The sequence below is a fragment of the Coregonus lavaretus genome (assembly GCF_964263955.1).
Source record: "Coregonus lavaretus genome assembly, chromosome: 19".
In the NCBI taxonomy this organism is placed as follows: Eukaryota; Metazoa; Chordata; class Actinopteri; order Salmoniformes; family Salmonidae; genus Coregonus; species Coregonus lavaretus.
In genome coordinates, this window is record NC_140006.1 from 41,985,196 (window position 1) to 42,009,979 (window position 24,784).

The following is a 24,784-nucleotide window of genomic DNA, read 5'->3' on the forward strand; positions in this document are numbered from 1 at the left end:
AACTGAAATGGTAAGCTTCTTGGCTGAAATGGCAACCCGGAAGCATAAGGTAAACATTTTTTCATTTTTTGACTTTCCTTTTGGCAGGTGTGGCTACATCTGTTGCTTAAAATTGTTGCATGCATATATGTGTCATGCATGTTGCAAATTATGCATGTTTTTATCTGAACTTTGTTAATGGATCAACCTACAGTATACTTACAGTATTAATCAATCAAAAATCAAGGTATGTTTTTCCATTGTGTTTTGGTGCATTTTCCATAGGTGACAGGAGCCAAAGAATTCGAGAGGCTTGCTGCCGTCGCCAAGCTTGTCCTGGTGTTTCCCCATGCAAACGCAGATGCTGAGAGGGTGTTTTCAGTTGTGGGACTGAACAAAACCAAGAGAAGAAACAGCCTAGCATTGGATGGCACCCTGTCCTCAATAATGACCATAAAGATGGCCAATCTGGAGCCCTGCTTCAAATGGGAGCCCCCCTCCGATATCATCAAGGCCTCCATGAAGGCCACAGGCCAGTATAACCATGCCGACAGATCATAGACAAGAGGCTCATTTGAGATGAGCCAGGTCTGCGCAGAATCGATCACCGGCGATCACCGCCCAATGCATGCTCGTTAGATTTGTGTCCGACTTGATCCCGACTTTCTCTGACGTCATGCACACGTGGGCAACGATATCCTCATGAGATCAAGGCGGCCGCAGTTCTGAGACGCAGGCAGTGCAATTGCTTTTCACCGACTGCAGGACCCAGGCGGACCCAGGACAAAATCTCACTCCAAGGTTTTTTAAAAAGTTGGCAGGTATGCCAACGTTTCGACAGACAAGCTGTCTTCATCAGGGTATAATGACAAACACTGCGGGTCACTAGTTTATACAGTGTCAAAGGACACACGCAGGTCTCTGTAATCATGGCCGGGTGTGGCCTAATAGCATTGGCCAATTCACAGATAAAAACAACATACAAAAAACATGGATAGCATATGATCATAGATACTTGGCTACATAGGCCCACAACATTTACAATGAATAGCAAAATCACAAGAATGGCTTCAAATCAAAGTCTACGCGGGGCAGAAATCTCAGAGATCAAATGGTAAACTCTGATTTACCACACCTAAATATCCCTGCACAACGTCTATTTGCGCCTCTACCGGATGGAAACTACAAGTGTAACGGCTGCGCTCAATACAATGGCACTTACAAATGTAGTTCCTTCAAACACCCCCAAACAGGGAAACAGATCCCAATCAAAGGTGTTATTACGTGCTCCACTAAGGTAGTTATTTATCTTATAACTTGTCCTTGTGGTAAAAATGATGTGGGTAAAACAAAGCGCGAATTAAAAGTACGAATCTCGGAGTATCGTAGCACCATTAGGTGCAAAAACTCGACATACCCAGTCGCTGCCCACTTTTTGGAAGCGAACCACTCGACTTCTTCCCTACGTTATATCGGCATCGAACAGGTCACCCTCCCTAGGAGAGGGGGTGACCTCGACAACATATTGTTAAAACGAGAGGCTGCCTGGATCTTTAATTTAAAGACCCTTGCTCCCTTCGGTCTCAACGTAGACTTTGATTTGAAGCCATTCTTGTGATTTTGCTATTCATTGTAAATGTTGTGGGCCTATGTAGCCAAGTATCTATGATCATATGCTATCCATGTTTTTTGTATGTTGTTTTTTGTATGTTGTTTTTATCTGTGAATTGGCCAATGCTATTAGGCCACACCCGGCCATGATTACAGACACCTGCGTGTGTCCTTTGACACTATATAAACTAGTGACCCGCAGTGTTTGTCATTATACCCTGATGAAGACAGCTTGTCTGTGGAAACGTTGGTTATTAGGATATTAAATGATTGCATCTGAGCTCCTAGAGTGTGCGGCTTTCCTTTTCTTTTTCAAATTCAATTGATTGGACATGATTTGGAAAGGCACACACCTGTCTATATAAGGTCCGACAGTTGACAGTGACAAACTGAGCAATCGGAGGAGAAGGGCCTTGGTCAGGGAGGTGACCAAGAACCCGATGGTCACTGACAGAGCTCTAGAGTTCCTCTGTGGAGATGGGAGAACCTTCCAGAAAGACAACCATCTCTGCAGCACTTCACCAATCAGGCCTTTATCAGTGGCCAGACGGAAGCCACTCCTCAGTAAAAGGCACATGACAGCCCGCTTGGAGTTTGCCAAAAGGCACCTAAAGACTCTGACCATGAGAAACAAGATTCTCTGGTCTGATGAAACCAAGATTGAACTCTTTGGCCTGAATGCCAAGCGTCACGTCTGGAGGAAATCTGGCAAGGATGGTGGTGGCAGAATGTACATTTACATTTACGTCATTTAGCAGACACTCTTATCCAGAGCGACTTACAAATTGGTGCATTCACCTTATAGCCAGTGGGATAACCACTTTACAATGTTTTTTTTGTTTTTTTGGGTGGACCGAGCCGGCCGGGAGGATAGGGGACATAGAGAGTCAAAGGATGCAGAAAGGGAGGAGAGGAGGGTTGAGGAGGCAGAATCAGGAGATTGGAGGGAGAAGGATTGAGCAGAGGGAAGAGATGATAGGATGGAAGAGGAGAGAGTAGCGGGAGAGAGAGAGAGTGAAGGTTGCGACGGCGCATTACCATCTGAGTAGAGGCAGAGTGAGTAGTGTTGGAGGAGAGCGAGAGAGAAAAGGATACAAAGTAGTGGTCGGAGACTTGGAGGGGAGTTGCAGTGAGATTAGTAGAAGAACAGCATCTAGTAAAGATGAGGTCAAGCGTATTGCCTGCCTTGTGAGTAGGGGGGGACGGTGAGAGGGTGAGGTCAAAAGAGGAGAGGAGTGGAAAGAAGGAGGCAGAGAGAAATGAGTCAAAGGTAGACGTAGGGAGGTTGAAGTCACCCAGAACTGTGAGGGGTGAGCCATCCTCAGGAAAGGAACTTGTCAAGCTCATTGATGAACTCTCCAAGGGAACCTGGAGGGCGATAAATGACAAGGATATTAAGCTTAAATGAGCTAGTGACTGTGACAGCATGGAATTCAAATGAGGAGATAGACAGATGGGTCAGGGGAAAAATAGAGAATGTCCACTTGGGACATTAACTATAATTGTTGTAAATTACAGCGGTTCAATGTTTTCTAGGAATAGACTAACTTAGTTTATTCAGCTAGCTAACTTGGTACAGTATTCTTCTGTGAAAACCGTCCAGGGCACCTAGTCATATGAAGCCACAGCCAACTAGCATGCTGGACTCTTAACAACACGGTTTAACACCAATACTCGGCCACAACAAACCACCAGTGTGTCAACACGCCAAGCAGATCATTCGTGTCCGTGTCTAACGTTGTGGGTTAGTCATGCTGTGGGGATGTTTTTCAGCGGCAGGGACTGGCAGACTAGTCAGGATAGAGGTAAAGATGAACAGAGCAAAGTACAGAGAGATCCTTGATGAAAGCCTGCTCCAGAGCTCTCAGGACCTCAGGCTGGGGTGAAGGTTCACCTTCCAGCTCTCAGGACCTCAGACTGGAGTGAAGGTTCACCTTCCAACAGGACAATAACCCTAAGCACACAGCCAAGACAACGCAGGAGTGGCTTCGGGACAAGTCTCTGAATGTGCTTAAGTGGCCCAGCCAGAGCCAGGACTTAAACCTGATCGAACTTCTCTGGAGAGACCTGAAAATAGCTGTGCAGCAACGCTCTCCATTCAACCTGACAGAGCTTGAGAGGATCTGCAGAGAAGAATGGGAGAAACTCCTCAAATACAGGTGTGCCAAGGTTGTAGCGTCATACCCAAGAAGACTCAAGGCTGTAATCGCTGCCAAAGGAGCTTCAACAAAGTACTGAGTAAAGGGTCTGAATACTTATGTAAATGTGATATTTCAGTGTTTTATTTATAATACATTTGCAAACATTTCTAAAAACCAGTTTTTGCTTTGCTTTTTGTCATTATGGGGTATTGTGTGTAGATTGATGAGAGGAAAAAACAATTTAATCTGGTTTAGAATAAGGCTGTAACGTAACAAAATGTGGAAAAAGTCAAGGGGTCTGAATACTTTCCGAAGGCACTGTATCTGTAACCTTTGAAATGTTTGAATCTTTTTAAAATTTAATATGATTTGTGGATTCAAATAAAGCATTTAAAGTGTGTTCTGTGTGTGTGCGCCTGTACTTTATATATACCAGTACTGTACTGGTACCCCGTGTATAAAGCCAAGTTATCGTTACTCATTGTGTATTTATTCCTGGTGTTATTATCTTTCTATTAGTTCTCTGTTTTTCTCTCTGTATTGTTGTGAAGGTCCGTCAGTCAGCATTTCACTGTTAGTCTACACCTGTTGTTTATGAAGCATGTGACAAATAACGTGTGATTTGTATGCGTAGCCCGCATGGAGCCTTAGGGACCTTGGCCTGTCTGACCTGGGCGTGGGGCAGATGGACGAGCTAGTGAGCGCTATGTTACCACGTCTGAGTCAACAGGGGGCGCTGTCCTCATCCAGCCCCAGCCAACAGGCCTGGAGGACCTCCCACCTCTCCTCACATTCCTTCTTCCACAACAAGCACGGTGAGGCGAAGGACACGTCTATAGATAATGACCATAGTAACCCTACTGCTGGTTGGTGAGTTTCCCCAAAACATTATTATGTTCATCTTTAGCACTAAGTTCATCTTGTACGAATGATGATCTTAATGCTAAACATGATATTTTATGTTTTTGGGGAAACTCACCCGGTAATAGTACAATTAGCTGTAACCCGATTTTAGATTCAGCTGAGTTGAGTTTAAATCGTATTTTGTGTAGGGCCCATATCAAAGGGTGTGTGTGGGGTTGACTGCATGTGATTGCAGCATAGAATACATATGATTCGCTTATGATAAGTGTTTTTTGCATCGCACGGATTGTCTATTATAGAACTCATTCAGTATCGTTTATATGAACGAGTTGTTTTTGTGGCCCAGCCAGAGCCAGGACTTAAACCTGATCGAACTTCTCTGGAGAGACCTGAAAATAGCTGTGCAGCAACGCTCTTCATTCAACCTGACAGAGCTTGAGAGGATCTGCAGAGAAGAATGGGAGAAACTCCTCAAATACAGGTGTGCCAAGCTTGTAGCGTCATACCCAAGAAGACTCAAGGCTGTAATCGCTGCCAAAGGAGCTTCAACAAAGTACTGAGTAAAGGGTCTGAATACTTATGTAAATGTATATATTATATAAATTAGCAAACATTTCAACTGACCTGTTTTTGCTTTGTCATTATGGGGTATTGTGTGTAGATTGATGAGGAAAAAAACAATGTAATCAATTTTAGAATAAGGCTGTAACGTAGTCAATTTTAGAATAAGGCTGTAACGTAGTCAATTTTAGAATAAGGCTGTAACGTAACAAAATGTGGAAAAAGTGAAGGGGTCTGAATACTTTCCGAAGGCACTGTACTCTTTCCTTTAAAAAATCCCTCAAACTTTATTCATGCTCCTGATAGATTTGTATCAACGTGCTATAGATCTGGTCCTCGGTGAACAGAAGTGGGAATGATAGTGTGACATTAGATTCAAAGGCACAATCTGTAAATTCATATCCCTGCTAACAATATGAAATAAAAACAGTAGTCCTCAATTTGACCTTAGGCCAATTACTGAACTTGTTGATATTTTTCGGTTTTAATGAGCAGGTACAATCGTAGAGGCCCTCCTGTATAGTCTTCCAAAAGGTCCCGCTAGAAATTTAACTTATGGATAATGCTTTAGTATTGGTCCTCTGTAGCTCAGCTGGTAGAGCACGGCGCTTGTAACGCTAAGGTAGTGGGTTCGATCCCCGGGACCACCCATACACAAAAAAAAAAAAAAAAATGTATGCACGCATGACTGTAAGTCGCTTTGGATAAAAGCGTCTGCTAAATGGCATATTATTTATTATTATTATAACCATAAGGTTGGCTATATAGCAGGGGCGGACTGGGACAAAAATTCAGCCCTGGCATTTCTGTCACACCCCCCCCCCCCACTTACACTAACAGGCAGTAATGCTACTGACACAACATAGGCAACTATAGTACAGTGTTTCTCAACTTTTACTCTACCAGTGACCGGTGAAACAGTCCTCCTTTTTTAACCAGCTCTTTTTAACCAGCTCATGTTTAAGACATTTACAACATGTAAAAGCACCACTGGAGATACAACTCACAACTATAACTGGGCCTCTGTTGCCTTCCTGTTGTGTGCAATCTGTCTCTGCATCTTCTCTGCTGTCACTGTGTCTGTCTGTCCGTCTGTCACTCCAACTGTTTTTGCTTCTCCTTGTGCTCCTCTGTCTGCCTGTCACTCCTACGTGTGAATTGCTATTACATATAGAGACAACATATTAAGGAACTGGCAGTACATATGTCTCTCTGTTTTCTTCCTACCTCCACTGCACTCAGCTCTGAGCTGTTTCTGCTAAGCTTAGCATCCTTTCTCACGGCACTGGGACCAGAAGACCAGGGGACCACACTGCCTGTACTGGGCCCAGTAACCTCCTAGGGCAGGGTTCTTCAATTCCGGTCCTGGAGGGCCGAAACACTTCTGTTTTTTATTTCTACCTGGTAGTTAATTGCACTCACCTGGTGTCCCATGTCTGAATTAGCCCCTGATTAGAAGGAGAGGATGAAAAACAGAGGTGTTTCGGCCCTCCAGGACCGGAATTGAAGAACCCTGTCCTAGGGTAACACTTTATTTTAACGGTCCATAATAAATGTCATGCCCTGACGTATGGGACTCTTGTATGTTGAGTCAGGGTGTGGAGATCTATGTGATGCATTCTATGTTTGTGATCTAGGTATCGTATTTCTATGTTTGGCCGGGTGTGATTTCCAATCAGAGGCAGCTGTCGCTCGTTGTCTCTGATTGGGGATCATACTTAGGTAGCCTGTTTGCCTACTATGTTTGTGGGATCTTGTTCCTGTGTTAGGCTTGTATTGTGCATAGCCTTGGACTTCACGTTACGTTGTTTTGTTGTGAGTGTTTATTCGGAAATAAACATGTTCGCATACCACGCTGCACCTTGGACTGATCCGTCTCTCAACGATCGTGACAATAAACCATTTATAAAGGCATTTATAAACAGTTTCCTCACCATTTATTAATCGTTACTCCCACATTTGTAAATGTTAGTAAGCTAGTATATATATATTTCCTTAAAACATCCTGTGTTGTGTGCTTATTCTTTTACCAGGTACAGCAGGAATGTCTACCAATGGCATGCCTATCTTTTTGTGAAAAATTACACGGGTCACTCAAAACATTTGTGAAGTATTAATAGCAGTCATTTTTAGATTAGGGAATAGAAAAATACTTTAATGATTAGTAAATGGTTTATTAATGTAGGAGTAATGATTAATGGAAGAGAGAGACCCGCACCATGTCGAAAAAATGAATAAATACATAAATGCAAAATAAAGATGTTTATTAGAACATCATGGTGTCCCCCCAAAAAATCATAAATTAAATGTGAAAACAAAAGACAAACGTTTCGGCCTCAGGCCATCCTCAGTGTAAATCCTCCGCGCACACACCTGACTTCTACTGCATTTCAAGTATAATTGCATGTCACACGATCAAGCAAGAAAATACATCAGAAAATCTATAAATCAGTACCCAGTGCAATAGAATGCATGATCTAGATTATATACAAAATGTAGTAATGCGGACAGAAAAATATAATCAATTATTGTTTTTACATAAACCATGTGAACATTTCCTCAATAAATAACACAGGATTGTAATAGAGAAGGGAGCTAGAGAGACCACTAGATGGGGGTATCGAACACCAATACTAGGCAATACCAGTTACAGAAAACACTTCAATAACAATTCTTCATTCATTCCTGATGGGTGGAGAGTTTTTAAATATAACACCCCATCTGCATTCTGTCTGGAGAAGACTAAATTCAAGATTACCACCCCTACGTGAACATTTAATCTACTCTATAGCACAGTCCTTCTGTGTCAGTAGCTAGGTTTCCATCCAATTGGCGACAGATTTTCATGCGAATATTCTAAAATATGCGCATTGTCCGAGCAGTCGGTTAGATGCACACAATAATGCGATTATTTTGTATAGTCAGATTAATATAATTGTTCGATTAAAACGTTTACATGATTTGCAAGGAGAACGATTCCCTTACATGGACATCTGAAATCAGGCTACCTGATGGCACTCCATCAAAATAAACGTTCTAGTACAGCGAACATGTTATTTTTGGGGAGCATGTTTGATTCTGAATTCGGACATATAACGTTTATGTGAAAACTACTTCTACTACGCATTCATTGTTGTTCCGAACTCACTTCACTCGCATTTAAGAGGGAGGCTCGCTCGGTTGCTGGCACATGCGCAGATCAAATACACCGCTGTAACGCCGATGAAGGTGTTGACATGTCCTAATAATTCGAAAGATTGCTCAGAAAACCCGGTGTTTTAATCGGCGTATGCTTACTTCGATTTCGACTTTACGCCGGTTAAAATAAACAGAGTAAGTTGCTTACATGACTATTGCATAACCTGCCTACTGCCATGATCCGTTTAATATCGAATTATTAGTGTGCATGTAAAGGTAGTGTTGTGTTTCCACCAAATGGACTTGTTGTGGATAAAAATCAGTGCGTGATGACCTAGTGCACACAAAATTGACTTTTTCGCTTAAGTTTTCATGTAGCCTACCGAAGAAAAATCTAATGTTCAATGTGTTTCCATCGCATTTTCAATTCTACCGATAGTTTTGTCACAAACTGTTGCATTACATAGCAAATGTGCCTAATCTGGTTTTGGTATGTGCGGTCTAGCCAACAGCTCGCTGATGCGGGTAGGCTCTGCCGGTAGGTTAGTCCACATGATTAGATTTTTACGGATAAGAGCGAGAATATTTATTTTTCAAACGGCAGTCAAGCGTCGATCATCATGTTACCAGAATAAGACCCTCGACATTTATTGGCTAGGAGCATCAAACTCATTCCGTGAACTTTCACCACCCTGTGAAGTTAATCATAAATTATTTTATCTGTGGTTTATTAAACTGTAAGGTTTCCTGAGTCGTAGTGGGAGGACCACACACCATGTCATCGCGTGACTCCAAGTTTACTTCGATATGATGGTTATTATATCAATATTTGCATATAAAGGCGTTTCCACCGCCATTTCTCGCATAATTAATTTTACCGACACAAAAATATCCCACCATGTCGAACGAATAAATTATCTGTCGGCATTTATAAAAGTGTACTGAAACTTCCTGTTTCCATCACAGCTGTTCGGATTTTTAAAAAGGACTTTACTTGCATAGAAACTGTGGTTGAGAACGAGGCTAATGTGCGTGAGTGTGTCTCTCTGTTTTCTTCCTACCTCGACTGCACCACCGCAGATTATCTGTCATTTTCACAGACGCAGAACCAGATGTTTTAGCAAATAAATCGGTTAATTTTACAAATTTAGCAGCGTAGGCTTCAAGTGCACTTTTTCGGTCTCTACTTTTTCGGCACCACCATTACGTTTTTCTGTTTTGACTGACAGAGTCAGAGCGGGTCTTACTCTCTTTGATGATGCGCGTTTGACTTTGAATGTGAATTTGCGCCACCTCAGCTAAACCAACCAGAAAACCGGGCCGGCCCATCGTGGTAGGGGGGCCGGACATCGCCCACTGGTCAGTGAAAATGCAAAAAAATATAAATGCAACATGTAAAGTGTTGGTCCCATTTTTCAAGAGCTGAAATAAAAGATCCCAGAAATGTTCCATACACACAAAAATCTTATTTCTAAGATAATCCATCCACCTGACAGGTGTGGCATATCAACAAGCTGATTAAACAGCATGATCATTACACAGGTGCACCTTGTGCTGGGGACAATAAAAGGCCACTCTAAAATGTGCAGTTTTGTCACAACACAATGCCACAGATATATGTAGCCAGATAGTGGCCAAAAAGTTGAACATACGTATCGTTAGGATCGTAAGAAAATCCATGCGTGAAACATGAAACATAACCGTTAAATTGGACCTGTAAATGTACAAACCCTACGCTACGACTATGAACGAACATTTACACGTTCAATTCTTACTTCACATCGCCCTTTACTCGGTTACAGATATTTTTTATACGTACAAACCTTTGTCAGGAATGTGGTATCTGCAAAGCTAGTCAAAGTTAGCTAGTCAATAAGGTGGTCCTCTGTAGCTCAGCTGGTAGAGCACTGCGCTTGTAACGTCAAGGTAGTGGGTTCAATCCCTGGGACCACCCATACACAAAAATGTATGCACGCATGACTGTAAGTTGCTTTGGATAAAAGTGTCTGCTAAACGGTATGTTATTATTATAATAAAGCAACTCTAGCCCAGACGTTAGAGTTGCTTTGCAGCTTCTGGTTTCATTTCCAAAATAAAAGTCTATTGCTTGTTTTAGAACGGCATTCGATAACGACGTTATACCACTAGGCTTGGGCATAGTATAGGCTTGGATCTTCAGCAAATGACACAGAAGAGCCTTGTCTAGAATAACTGCCTGAGCTGCAAAATAGAAAGTAAATATGATTTTTGCTAGGCCTATTCCACTATATAAATATGCCATGCTGTTGTGTTATTTAATGGCCATACAATTGCATAATTTATTTTTTATAGCCGCGTGGGGCTACATTTTGACTGTTGTATTTGCGAGGTATACTCTGTATGTAGGCTTGTTATAGCCATTTGCGTTGCACAACCCCATCACGCAGAGGCTATATCCATATTAATAAATGAGACAAAACAAAATATTGATTAAGTCTTGGCTATAACCTGTCCTGAGCTAAATAGCCAAGGGGTCCCAAATGGTCAAGACTTCCTATAGCCTATTCTTATTGCCAGATCTGTTTTCCCCATCAGCCACTGCATGTGCTTCTTCAGCTATTTTGTTTAAACTGTATTTAGAGGCTATATTTCGAGGCCTGTGAGCCAGTGTCTCTTTTTAATAATAAAAACAGTTATAAAACACAAAATGATTCCGCAAGACACCAGTACCCAAAATTATAGCCTAAATTGCAATGCCTACAAGTTGAAGGCCTATTTTTTTGGGGGGGGGGGGGGGGGATAGGCCTAAATTAAACATTGAATTATTAAAGTGATAGACTAAAGAACTTTGGAGAATTTTGAAAAATATTTTGAGTGGCAAAGGCTCCAGTGGTCATACATCATTCATAGATTGACCAAACATCTATTATTATTCTATGGTTCATTATTACTGGTAGATACTACTGGTTATGATTGCAGACAGAGGCCAGAGAATGGGATGGTGCAATATTGAATTAGTCATATTTTGATAAGGTGCATGCATGGGGATGTCAACGTCACTCAGAGATATGCCCATGCTGTAGAGATACACCTAGTGGACTGAAAAATCACTGTTGTCGGCACTGGACTTGCGCTGGCAAACAAATCCATTACATTAGAGACCTAAATGTGAAGTAAACTCAACTGAGGAGTATTAGAGAATGGAGACTTTTAACTTGAAAACGTGCAGGATACGTTTTTTCCGGTTTCCCTGACTTCTGTTTTTTTTTATACTGTGTTTTATGCTTGTTCGTGTAGCACTCCTCGCAGGCCGTTTGGTGTACATTTTGTTGTTGGCGAGATGAAACTGCCAAAACTCTGAAAGGTATTATTGTACATCAGAATTGCAACACAACATTTGTTCAAGCCTAAAATGTTAGTCAGTAATCGTCACATTGTTTCATGTTTCACGCATGGCTTTTCTTACGATCCTAACAATTTACATAATGATTTTCTTACGATCCTAACGATACGTACATTCAACCTTTTGGCAGCTATCTGGCTCCATAGTGGAGAGCTGCAACGGCTGGGTCTCTCCAACAGCACCATGGGGAGGCTTGCTGGGCATGGACGATACATATTTTGCGCCCCTGCCTTTCGCAAAGTGAGCGCTGTTTACCATGGGGCGGCATCAGGGCTCAGCTTAATAGCTCATATGCAACTGGGTGAGAGAAGTGTTCATTGTTTTTGGGGCAGAATTAAGTGAGGTGTTGTTGGAGGTGCGTCTTGGTCAGTTTAGCTCGGAGAATGCCGTTCTCGTTAATCTGCCGCTCTAGACGGCCGCCATCCTGCTAATGGGCGGGCCGGCCCTGAGCTCCTCCCCCAATCAGTCTACACCACTCACTGAGGTATAATGACGCCACTGCGCACACACCCGTGGTTACTATGACAACTAGTATAGCCATGTCAGTAAATGACTGCTGTCTGAACACACAAATTAAATTTGACCACTTTTAACTTGCTGTTTGGACAGTCAGTATTCCAAAACAGATTTGAAAAAAACTGATTTGAGCATTAAGGCCTGCAGTGTGAACAATGCTTTATTGCAACTTGCAAGTGCATCTCTGCACATAATTGTATAATCATCAGTAGGCTACTTAGATACATTCTTGTAGTATAATGAAATACTATAAATACAATATTTTGCACTATAGTCCTGTTTTCTATCACTAATTCTCATAAATTACACAATGTGTTCACAGGAAGAAAATAGAGATAGAGAAATAAGATTAGGAAAATAAAACATTCCTACAAACCCTGTAGGATTTCTTTCTGGAAGTGAATTATTTTGGGCTTATTGCAAATGATAATAGACAGCAGATATTGCACAATAATGTTAATCCTTTGATCCACACAGAAACCTTCCTAATCCCACTGTGTTAATGAAAGCCGTCTTCTGGGATTTCTTTGCTAAACATTCTGAAATATTTACCTATATTGGGAATAAAATATGAATATTTAATCCATTAGTGTTAGTGGAAGGTTATTAATCAACATCAATGTCAAGTATGAGTACACTTCAGTATGTATGATTAATATGGTCAATAAATACAGTATAAAATATATTCATGGACCTCAACACCACATCAATACATCTATTACGTCTTGATCCCCCCCATGTAAAACTTGTGATGTTTTGTTTGTACACTATCTTTATGAGTGTACGTTTGACAAACATTCATGTATTTCCTGTTTTTGAGAAACAAAACCATTAATGTCATTCTAAGTGAGAAAGGGGTAATATATATTGCGAAGCACCCTGTTTTAAATTTGAGCAAATGATCAAGCAAGTTAGTGGGTCACTATGTCATGAGTTAAGTAATATTAAGCTATAAGAGCCTACCTCTTGGACTAAAAAACATGTTCAATGGAAAATCCTCATTGAAAGCATTGAAAGTGCTTTTTATTCCAATAGGAATCAGGGAAACTGGTCCATGAAGTTACAATATTGTATGGCATTAGTGGGGTACCAAAATAATATTTAAAAAATGTCACGTGGTAAGCAAACATTGTATTGTGCCCATAAATCCAGACAATGTTTAAATAAAAAATAAATTATGAATTATGTATTACAAATCACCTCTCTCTTGCACAAGTACAGTTGTTGTACAGTGCCAAACAGTGGCATGTAGAGAATTTAAATGAAAAGTATAACTCCTGTGCAAAAGTAGAGCAAATTCTCTTAAGAGTCTGGCTTGTTTGGATAACCCACACGATCCTCAGCTTATCTTTCTGAAAAGAGAAACGTTGAACAACACATTATTATAATAATGAGCTGATTTGTATTGATTCAATGTGACAAACTGGTAACTGACAACATATAAAGTAGACGTCCCCTAACCTAAAGGTGCACATATTCTGCACAAGGTTAGGACACCTATGGCATAGATAGAACACTGACGTCAACAGTTGACGATATAAGCACATTTACAACTGAGGCATATACAGAGATATTTTCTATATATTTATACATGGCTCTGATTCACAGGGCACTGATGACATACAGTATAGAACACACAGTACACTCACTTCCTCTTTCGTAGCAGGTAAATCTGAACCAGCCAATGAGAAATCAAAGGCCAGACAGTAGTAAACGCCACAGTGGTAGGAGACAGGTGAAAAGGCCACCACGAAGGACTCTGGAAAACCAAAAAGACAACTTCTCATTTCTCTCATCTGCTGCTGACATTAAAGAGTATACAAAATAAATGTTAAACCTCTCTTCTTACATGTGTAGACGTTTTAAGATATTCAATGGGGAAAAAACTGTATGATTCTGGCATTGTGAATACAGTATGATTCTGACATTGTGAATGCAGTATGATTCCTGGCATTGTGAATCCTGTTTTTTTTTTTTTTACGATTATTTAATAGTTAGACAGAAGATTCAAAACCTTCTTCCTTATGCTTTATTTTTGGACAGTTTTTTTTGCCATTTATGAATGTGTTATTCAATGCGTTTCTATGGGCTATAGTAGTAAAGGCCAAATTCAATATTTTATTAAATACTTTTTTTATACACTACCGGTCCAAAGTTTTAGAACACCTACTCATTCAAGGGGTTTTCTTAATTTTTTACTATTTTCTACATTGTAGAATAATAGTGAATAGACAAAACTATGAAATAACACATATGGAATCATGTAGTAACCAAAAAAGTGTTAAAACAAATCAAAATATATATTTATATTTGAGATTCTTCAAATAGCCACCCTTTGCTTTGATGACAGCTTTGCACACTCTTGGCATTCTCTCAATCAGCTTCTTGAGGTAGTCACCTGGAATGCATTACAATTAACAGGTGTGCCTTCTTAAAAGTTAATTTGTGGAATTTCTTTCCTTCTTAATGCGTTAGAGCCAATCAGTTGTGTTGTGACAAGGTAGGGGGGTATACAGAAGATAGCCGTATTTGGTAAAAGACCAAGTCCATATTATGGCAAGAACAGCGCAAATAAGTAAAGAGAAACAACAGTCCATCATTACTTTAAGACATGAAGGTCAGTCAATACGGAACATTTCAAGAACTTTGAACGTTTCTTAAAGCGCAGTCGCAAAAACCATCAAGCACTATGATGAAACTGGCTCTCATGAGGACCGCCACAGGAATAGAAGACCCAGAGTTACATCTGCTGCAGAGGATAAGTTCATTAGAGTTACCAGCCTCAGAAATTGCAGCCCAAATAAATGCTTCACAGAGTTCAAGTAACAGACACATCTCAACATCAACTGTTCAGAGGAGACTACGTGAATCAGGCCTTCATGGTCAAATTGCTGCAAGGAAACCACTACTAAAGGACACCAATAAGAAGAAGAGACTTGCTTGGGCCAAGAAACACGAACAATGGACATTAGACCGGTGGAAATTTGTCCTTTGGTCTGGAGTCCAAATTGGAGATTTTTGGTTCCAACCGCCGTGTCTTTGTGAGACACGGTGTGGGTGAACGGATGATCTCTGAATGTGTATTTCCAACCATAAAGCATGGAGGAGGAGGTGTTATGGTGTGGGGGTGCTTTGCTGGTGACACTGTCTGTGATTTATTTAGAATTCAAGGCACACTTAACCAGCATGGCTACCACAGCATTCTGCAGCGATATGCCATTCCATCTGGTTTGGGCTTAGTGGGACTATCATTTGTTTTTCAACAGGACAATGACCCAACACACCTCCAGGCTGTGTAAGGGCTATTTTACCAAGAAGGAGAGTGATGGAGTGCTGCATCAGATGACCTGGCCTCCACAATCCCCCGACCTCAACCAAATTGAGATGGTTTGGGATGAGTCGGACCGCAGAGTGAAGGAAAAGCAGCCAACAAGTGTTCAGCATATGTGGGAACTCCGTCAAGACTGTTGGAAAAGCATTCCAGGTGAAACTGGTTGAGAGAATAACAAGAGTGTGCAAAGCTGTCATCAAGGCAAAGGGTGGCTATTTGAAGAATCTCAAATCTCAATTATTTTTTGATTTGTTTAACACTTTTTTGGTTACTACATGATTCCATATGTGTTATTTCATAGTTTTGATGTCTTCACTATTATTCTACAATGTAGAAAATGGTAAAAATAAAGAAAAACCCTTGAATGAGTAGGTGTTCTAAAACTTTTGACCGGTAGTGTATATATTCTTTATACCTAAAGGGGTCGTAAAATGAAATAGCTAAATTATTCATGGTATGACAATCTTAAAACAATTCCATATGTCAGCTTAGACTTTTAAGAATTAATACAGTGAACAAAAATATAAACGCAACATGTAAAGTGATGGTCCCATGTTTCATGAGCTGAAATGAAAGATCCCAGAAATGTTCCATACACACAAAAAGCTTATTTCTCTCAAATTTTGTCCACAAATTTGTTTACATTCCTGTTAGTGAGCATTTCTCCTTTGCCAAGATAATCCATCCACCTGACAGGTGTGGCATATAGAGAAGCTGATTAAACAGCATGGTCATTACCCGTGTGGGCCCTGTGTAGCGCAGTTGGTAGAGCATGGCGCTTGCAACGCCAGGGTTGTGGGTTCGATTCCCACGGGGGGCCAGTATGAAAAAATAAATTTAAAAAATGCTCTGGATAAGAGCATCTGCTAAAATGTGCAGTTTTGTCACCCAACACAATGCCATAGATGTCTCATATTTTTGGGGACCGTGCAATTGGCATGCTGACGGCAGGAATGTCCAACAGAGCTGTTGCCAGACAATTGAATGTTAATTTCTCTACCATAAGCTGCCTCCAACGTTGTTTTAGAGAATTTGGCAGTACGTCCAACAGGCCTCACAACCGCAGACCACGTGTTTTGCGTCGTGTGGGCAAGCGGTTTGCTGATGTCATTGTTGTGAACAGAGTGCCCCATGGTGGCAGTGGGGTTATGGTATGGGCAGGCATAAGCTACGGAAAACGAACACAATTGCATTTTATCGATGCCAATTTGAATGTACAGAGATACCGTGACGAGATCCTGAAGTCCATTTTGAGGCCCATTTTTTTTTAAAGGTATCTGTGACCAACAGATGGATATCTGTATTTTATTGTATATTAAAACATACAATCTACCTGCAGTGAAGCCGCTCAACATTTACATCACATTCAGTCATCTAGCAGACATTCCCATCCAGAGCGACCCACAGGAGCAACCAGGGTCAAGCAACCCGCCCAAGGGCACATCGACAGATCTCCCACCAAGTCAAATCGGGGACCCGAACCAGGGACCTATCGGCCACCGGCCCAAGCTCCCAACCACCAGGCCACCAACCAATAGTCATGTGATGAAAAAGTGAAAAACTAATTCTGATTGGCTGGGCCTGGCTCCACAGTGGGTGGGCCTATGCCCTCCCAGGCCCACCCATGGCTGCGCCCCTGCCCAGTCATGTGAAATCCATAGATTAGGGCCTAATGAATTTATTTCAATTGACTGATTTCCTTATATGAACTGTACCTCAGTAAAATCGTTTAAATTGTTGCATGTTGCATTTATATTTTTGTTCAGTATAGTTAGATAGAGGCACATACCTTTCTTGCTAGGGATAAGGAGTCATCTTGTCTAGCCTGAGAAAGCGATCTAGTCTGAAAATGAACAGACACAAAATGTAGACTTGTGATTCAGATCGAATTTTTGACTGTACTGTGATACAGTTTTATCTTTGAAAAAATATCATAAAAAAAGTACTGTTTTATCTCTCTGGTTTTCAGACCGTGGTCTCACCTGTAATGTGGTCAGGGCCTCCAGAGTGTTCAGCCTCTGAAGCACGTTAGCCATGTCCTCCTGCAGCCTGGTCAGCGCCATGGCGATGTGCTCATTAAGGTTACCGCTGGCAACAGCCTCAGTCCTGTTCTGCATAACCCAGCCCTCTGCTGCATTTCCATTGGTAAAAAGCTGTGACCCGGAACCTCGCCCCGATGACCTGGAACCTATACCACAAACAATGGGCAGTGAGCAAGCATTACTCTATGGACTTCGAGGCCTGTAGTCACAAGACATCACCACGTCTCAGAGTAGAAGTGCTGATCTAGGATCAGTATGGCCTTTTAGATTATAATGAATGGACTGGGTGGATCCTAGCACTACCACTCTGAGACGCTTTATGAATAAAAGCCCAGAAGCACAGGAAAAAGGTTTCAAGTCAATCAAGGGATCAAATGCCACCGATTATACTTTTATCATGATTTCTTTTAAACAGTAAGACCATACAGACCCACCTATTCCACTCATTGACCAGCAACTGTCCCGTCGTTCTGTATGAAGCCCCTCCCTGTGAGGGGCGTCTTCCTGGAGACTCAGGTCCTCATCCAGGGTCTCTCCCTGAAGACTCCTCCTCTTAACTTGACTTGCCCTTGTCTCGGAGGAGTGTGCCCTCGGTACTCCCGATTCCTGTGAAGACAACCAATCAAAATCATGGGAGCGCTCCTTTTGCATTGTCATAACCCAAAACGAACCAACCCAATGAATAGATGGGCGGGAGCGAGTTCTAATTTGCTGGAGCAAGCACATAACGTTTCTTAACGCCTTACCTCGTCCATGGCTAAATGTTCCATTGAGTCACAGAATTCCTCGTTGTCCGAGTCGTTGGCTCGAAGACGCTCTGTGCGGAGGGGACGAAGCACACCACATCATTGCCAGATTATTGACCAAAATGTTTTATCAGGGGGTACTGCAGCCCCCTCAGCACCACTACTTCCCACGGCTATGGTAGGTCATAGGTCAGGTAATCCAAACTCCAGCTGACTCCATCTTACCGCTGAGACATCTGTTAATATGCCTGTACCGTCTCTCAGAACTGGGGCTCTTAAATACCTACAGAAAGGGTCCTACTAAACCAGCTACTGGAGGTGTTTATGGTGGCGGGTCTGAGGTGTCCGTTCATATGCCGGTTCAGTCTAGCGCTGTTACGGTGACCGTATTACCGCCACACCAGCGGTCATGGTAACTAGGCTTACCCAAAACTGCTTACCCAAAACTGCTTACCCAAAACTGCTTACCCAAAACTGCTTACCCAAAACTGCGCTCTGATGCCGCTGATGGTTATTAGTAGCCTGCCAAACTTGCTAAGGGCCAGTCACTAATGGCCTGGCACTCTGCGCTCTATTGTCCCTCTAATCACTCTGACATCAATGCAAATGCAACTGAAAATCAAACACTTTATGAGAGCCCATGACCTCATGTTGCAACAATTATATAGGCTATGCAATCGCGTGTGAAAACAGAATTTTGAAAGGCCACTATTTAAGAAAAGAGGATCCCAGCTTTCTCGTGCTGCTATATTTATCGCTAAATTCTTAACATTAAGCACATTAATCTGCTTTACAACTGGTGTAGCCTACCTGGAATACATAGGCGGAAAGCACGTTTAAAGTATGGGGAAGCTCATTTTCACCATAAAAATGCACCTTTATAGTAAAAGCACTCCATGCGTCATCACATTTGCAGACTTATGTAAGAAAGACTACTATTCGTAATGTGATGAGTTGATTGGATAGTCATAATTTAGGCTAATAATATAACTCAATCACTGTTCGCAAAAAAGAGTTGAATGCATGGCTGAGTGTGTATAGAGTAGACCTAGGCTATATCAGATACGTTTCTTCTTTCTTTGCATGGGAAAAATGTGGTCTAAACACATTTCATGCAATTCTACTACACTTTATATTCCTGGAGACATTAGCAGAATATTTTTTTATACGACAAATTACAGGGCAGCCTACTCTGCATGTGCGCACTCAGAAATAGTTTGGGGAAATGTATTTTATTTATCATTCAGCTATGTTCAATTGTATTCTTCATACTATAAAATAATATAAAAATAATGCCACGGAATTCTAAGCAAATCTTGTCTGCTAAATTAACTAGTGTAGCTCACAGCCATATGGCATAGCCAGATCAGTTCTTCTGAAATAGGCTACATTTTCTTCATATCATGTTTCTTTAAACCTGTCTAAATTAAATAATACATTTTTGGTGATGTGTAGGCTATATTAAATGTATTTATTAGACTTTTTTAAATGTAGATGTTCCAAAGGTCTGCATCAGTGGCTTGTAGGCTATGTGTGGAAGCCATGAGATGCTAAATGTGTTTATGTTAATTAACGGTCAATTACCGTGAGACCGGCAGTTATTTGCATGACAATTACCGGCTGACAAAATGTCATGACTGCCACATCCCTCCTTCTGTCTATCTTACAAGTGCTCTCAAATACAGTACCTACTGTTGGGTCCTACTAACCCAGCTACTGGAGGTGTTTATGGTGGCGGTCCTTACCACTGAGGTGTCTGTTCAGATGCCTGTAGCGGTTCTCCGGTAGGGGCTCTTCTGAGTAGGCCAGTTCCTCCTCCTCCACCTCACTGTCGAGGGAGCTGTGTGTCCCGTTGGTCATGGAGGAGACGCTGGGCTCCACAGTGCCGTTGGACGAGCTGACCTCTGACCTCCACCTGCGGTCCTTCACCCTGAGCAGACTCATGTCAGGGCCTGGGGCCTTCCTCTCTAACGGACAGTATGACATAAGCTCTGTTTCAATATCCACACTAGCATACTACTTAAAATGAAGCAATCAATTAGTGGCATGTTAGTAAGGATATTATAGTTATAAACCTGACATGACACAGCATTGACATAACAATGGTCCTCCCAGTCCTATGTTTCATAGTGATATAGAGCAGTTATGGTATGAATTGTGACAAACTGATATAACCACGGTCCAGGGACGTTTTATCTCTGAAATAAAAGTAATGAAGTCTCTTTTGTGGTAACATACAAAACCATGTAAAATTCAGTCCTCAGCTTTCGCTTGAACTGCTTTATAGCTACCCATAGTTATAGCACTGTCATAAGTATAACCATGTTTGGCTTGCTAATACGTTATGCTACATAGTATTCATAATTAAATTGTCGTATAGAGAAACAGCTCAAAATTGGATATGTACTATTCGTGGTACCTCTCTCCTCCTCCTCTTCATCATCTGCATCTTCTTCCTCATCACTGTCCACTTTCTCCACCTCCTTCTCCTCCTCCTCATCACTGTCCACTTTCTCCTCCTCATCCTCATCTTCCTCCTCCTCCTCCTCCTCCTCCTCTTCCTCCTCCTCCAAATCAGTGCATTTACTTTCCTCCTTGCATTCCTCCTTGCCAGTCATATTCATGCCATTTATTTTGCTTTCTGGGACTTTGGTTTGAATATCCTTCCAGATTTCCAGACTCCCAAAGCCTGAGCAGTGCAATAAAACGTATAAGACACCTTATTATAAACTCGTTATAATTATAATGAGCTACACTAGATAACACCAACTGCATCTACATTGCCACAACATTTAGCAGTCTATGCCACGATTCACAAAGCAGCACAACTACACAGCTAACACAAATAGGCTGCTATTCATTAGCAACAGACTTTTCTACTATTGAGACAATACCAGACACTTTCAAAGATAAAACAATCAATCAATCAACCACGCCACAAAACACAACAGAAGAGCTTCTCTACTCATCCAGCCGTCAAACATATTTGCACATATTTCCTTAAAGGGACAGTTCACCAAAATGTCAAATTGAAGTAAACGTATGGATACCTTTAGGTTTGCTGTTTAGCGCAGGCTAACAGGAGTCCTGCTTGCACCATGCAATCAATATGAGGTATATATATTACATAATATGAGGTAAATGGATAACTATCCCTTTAATTGTCGCCATAGACAACAGTCCACTCATCAATCTCTCTTCCTTCATCAGAACTGGTTGCTGATTACAAGGTGAGGATGACTGACATGAGTTCACTGTGGACCCTTGGCGAATGGAGTTCAGCGTCTAGGACCAACGCTACCACACAAACACTTGCCTTCCATCTTTGGTTTGTGGATATACCCCTTTAGCATCTGCATTTCCACTGAGCAAAAAGACAAAAAGGCGACTATGAAATATTCATCCAAAGGCCTTCTCTGCTAATAGCAAGGAAAGGTTAACATCTTCCTCAGAGCTAAACCCTCCATTATTTGAGGTGAAACAATCTCCTTCTGTGTGAATTTATGGACTCTTTAGTGACTATTTATAGACTATGAGAGTGGTTAATTAATAATCAATAAACACATAAATCATTGAACACTTGTACTCCTAGATGTGTTGGGGGGTATTGTGTTGTTGTGTTCAGTGAAACTGAGGTGTGTAGTTCTGCAGTGCTCAAAACAGCATCCATTTTGACCAGGCACCTGCAGCTGCTGCGAAAGGCCTGTTGTAGGTCCTCTTGGCCTCCTCTTCCTCTTCCTCCACTCCTCCCTCCACTTCCTCGAAGAAATACCCCCCAAGAGCCTCCAGCAGATCAGACACCTCCTCTGTGACTGGAAGAGTCTCCAGAATCTTCCAGAAAGAGGCAATTTGATTGTTAATATATTGGTGTTTCAATAAAGAATAAATGTGGTTTCAGCAATTTAATGAAACAGAAATTAATCTGCCTGGAGGGTAAAACAATAATACGTGATTGCAGTTGCTTCCTCTTCTTTTATTTATTCAAAATGACATAGTAAAAATGCTTACCAGCTGAATGTCATTGAGGTAAGCTTGCATGGCTTCCTCCTTTGACATATTCCCCAGTGAGTTCCATGCGTCCCTGGCAACAAACAATGTTTGGGTCTCATATGAACTCGGGTGACAAAAGAAATGCTGCATAAACCTCAATGATTTTGAGACAGACTAACAACATACTTTTTTCAGAGTTGGGATTTCATTATGAATCCATGGATCCATGCAAGATATGCAGTACATAGGGCCTTGAGTTTTTCTTGAACACATGACATAACCAGGAAGAGCTCTGGGAACTAGTGTAAACACAGTATCAGATATTTGAAATTAAATCTCTCAGAATTTGGTCTGATCATACAGCACAAATAATGAACATAGGTTTTAATAGTTGCTATGAATTTTTGTGGCTAATAAATGTGTTATTCTGCAGCAATAAGATGGTAGTATGGTATATTACACATTTTACCATGGGTAGATTGATTGCATGACAAATATTCCTTGCAATATAATATAACTATGGTTATTGTGCTTTGTGGCTTACGTAATATCCCAATTCAAATGATTCAGTAATATTCCTTTATCACGAAAACTTTCACCTTGAGGCAAAAACACCAACCCATTTTTAGACTTTTCATTTTGTCTTTGCCTCGCTGTGCCATTCTTCTGCCGTCTTATCAACATTTCAAAGGGTTGCTTCCCTGAGCAGCGCTTTCAGAAGTGCTCATGCTGTATGCTGGTATATCTCGTATGTGTCTGAGTAGGTCGTCAACGTTTGCGTTTTACTGAAGGCATGCAGTATTTTTCTTTTTCTAACATATGGTAAATTGTCTTTCATCTGATTTGATAACCTATTGCTAGGACAACACCCTTCACCAGGGTCGTGTTCAGTAGGCACAAAATGGAAGAAAGTGATCCAAAATGGAGTGAAGCGGGGAGGTTCTATACCTATCTGGACACGTCCAATAAGAAACACTCATTTTCGTTTTTCTATTGCAAAATGTTTTGCTATAGTGTGCGCTAATGAACACGACCCAGTCCTTAAACATAATTTACCACTTGGCTTTGCCTGCAGTGTCCCAGTATCCTGTAGGTCTTGGAATGTTACAAGGCCCTAACATAGCCTGCTTGTAGTAACTATAAAACATGAGCATCATGCCATCCGCCGGCTGGTATGGACCTATAGGAGAGCAAATAAGGATAGGAGGGGGAACAAAGAGGATGAGTCAGGAAGTTTGATGATTGACATGATACTTTGAATTATTGTTACATTGCAGCCGATGGTCCCTCAACTTGCAGCAATTACCATGAGCTCACTGCAACTGACAAAACAAATGTGTGTCCTCAGAAGGTATAAATAGACTTCTCTTTTAAATGTAATGCTTTAATGTTTGAAGCTGCCCATCTTCAGCTCTAAAGACACAACCTGTCATTTCAACAGCCTATCAGTTACCCTGCCTACAGCGCTACGCAAGGACTGACAGTCCATGAGATTGGCATGATATTGGCTGTTTGTTTACAAAGACTCAGTCATACGACAACAAAAACATAAACAATGGATGAGTAGCCTAATGCAACTGTATCGAACAGTAAAACAGTTTAAACTGATAAGGCAGTTATATTCTTTAAGAACAGCAGAACTTCTTACAGTGTGCCTTCTGAGCCAACCTAAAGCTAAATCTAAGACACAGAGAATATAAGCCAATCACCACTACCAAACAGGTACCAAATTAAAACGGTGGCAACAGTGTGAGCCCTAATGGTGCTTATTCAGACATATGCTGCACAAGCTAGGCTTACTGCTAAATAGGCTACTCAGTCGCAGGCCATGGCCCACAGTTCAGTGGCTGATTTGATGTATAGGCAAGTGTAGTTATTAGTGGATAATCAGCCTACCATCTTCGGGTAAACTCCGTATCACTCGCACTGCGGCATTAAATCGGGTCTCGAGCTCGTCTTCTTCGGCGTGCTCCATCGCTTTGTCACAACCACGATGACAGGCGGTGAATCCTCACGTCTTAAAGAGATTTAACATTCGGTCACCTCTGTGACAACAAAGTTGCTTGGCAGCAATAATGTCAAATGAAAATTATTCTCAACAGGCTTTCATAATGTGTCATTGAAATCAACCGGCCTGTTAATACCCTCGCACCTCGTAAAGATGACCGTATTATGGATACTATAGCATGCATAATAGTCTTGTTGTTTTATTTTCGCCTGAGGCAATTATTAAGCTATTTAGTTGTTGCATAAACATTCTCAACATTAAATATCCATATGTTCAAATTAGAGTGAATTAAAAAAAAAGGAAGGAACAAATATATAGAAGGTTACGTTTAAGAAACTCACCCTATGCATGTCTGGGTGGATTAAACCCACTGCTGTCTACATATAGCCTGCTGGCTGCAACCAGGCTGACTATTCCGATACCGACCTCTCAAATTCGGTCCAACCGAACACGACGAAACATATGATTCCCAAAG

At 41.4% G+C, this 24,784-nt stretch overlaps 1 protein-coding gene across 1 annotated transcript; it reads right to left on the reverse strand.

Annotated features, from left to right (window-relative positions):
* Nucleotides 1-12,334: 12,334 nt before the first annotated feature.
* LOC311147164 (acyl-CoA-binding domain-containing protein 5-like) lies at nt 12,335-24,726 on the reverse strand. Its single transcript, XM_084183801.1, has 12 exons — nt 24,651-24,726; nt 24,198-24,318; nt 23,358-23,481; nt 22,320-22,392; nt 21,995-22,142; nt 20,057-20,278; nt 18,312-18,382; nt 18,000-18,171; nt 17,506-17,711; nt 17,313-17,366; nt 13,842-13,951; nt 12,335-13,544 (listed from the first exon to the last, which is right to left on the reverse strand). Exons 2-12 carry the CDS (start codon nt 24,274-24,276, stop codon nt 13,532-13,534), a joined length of 1,272 nt encoding a protein of 423 aa, XP_084039927.1. The 5' UTR covers nt 24,277-24,318; nt 24,651-24,726; the 3' UTR covers nt 12,335-13,531.
* Between the last annotated feature and the right edge of the window lie 58 nt (nt 24,727-24,784).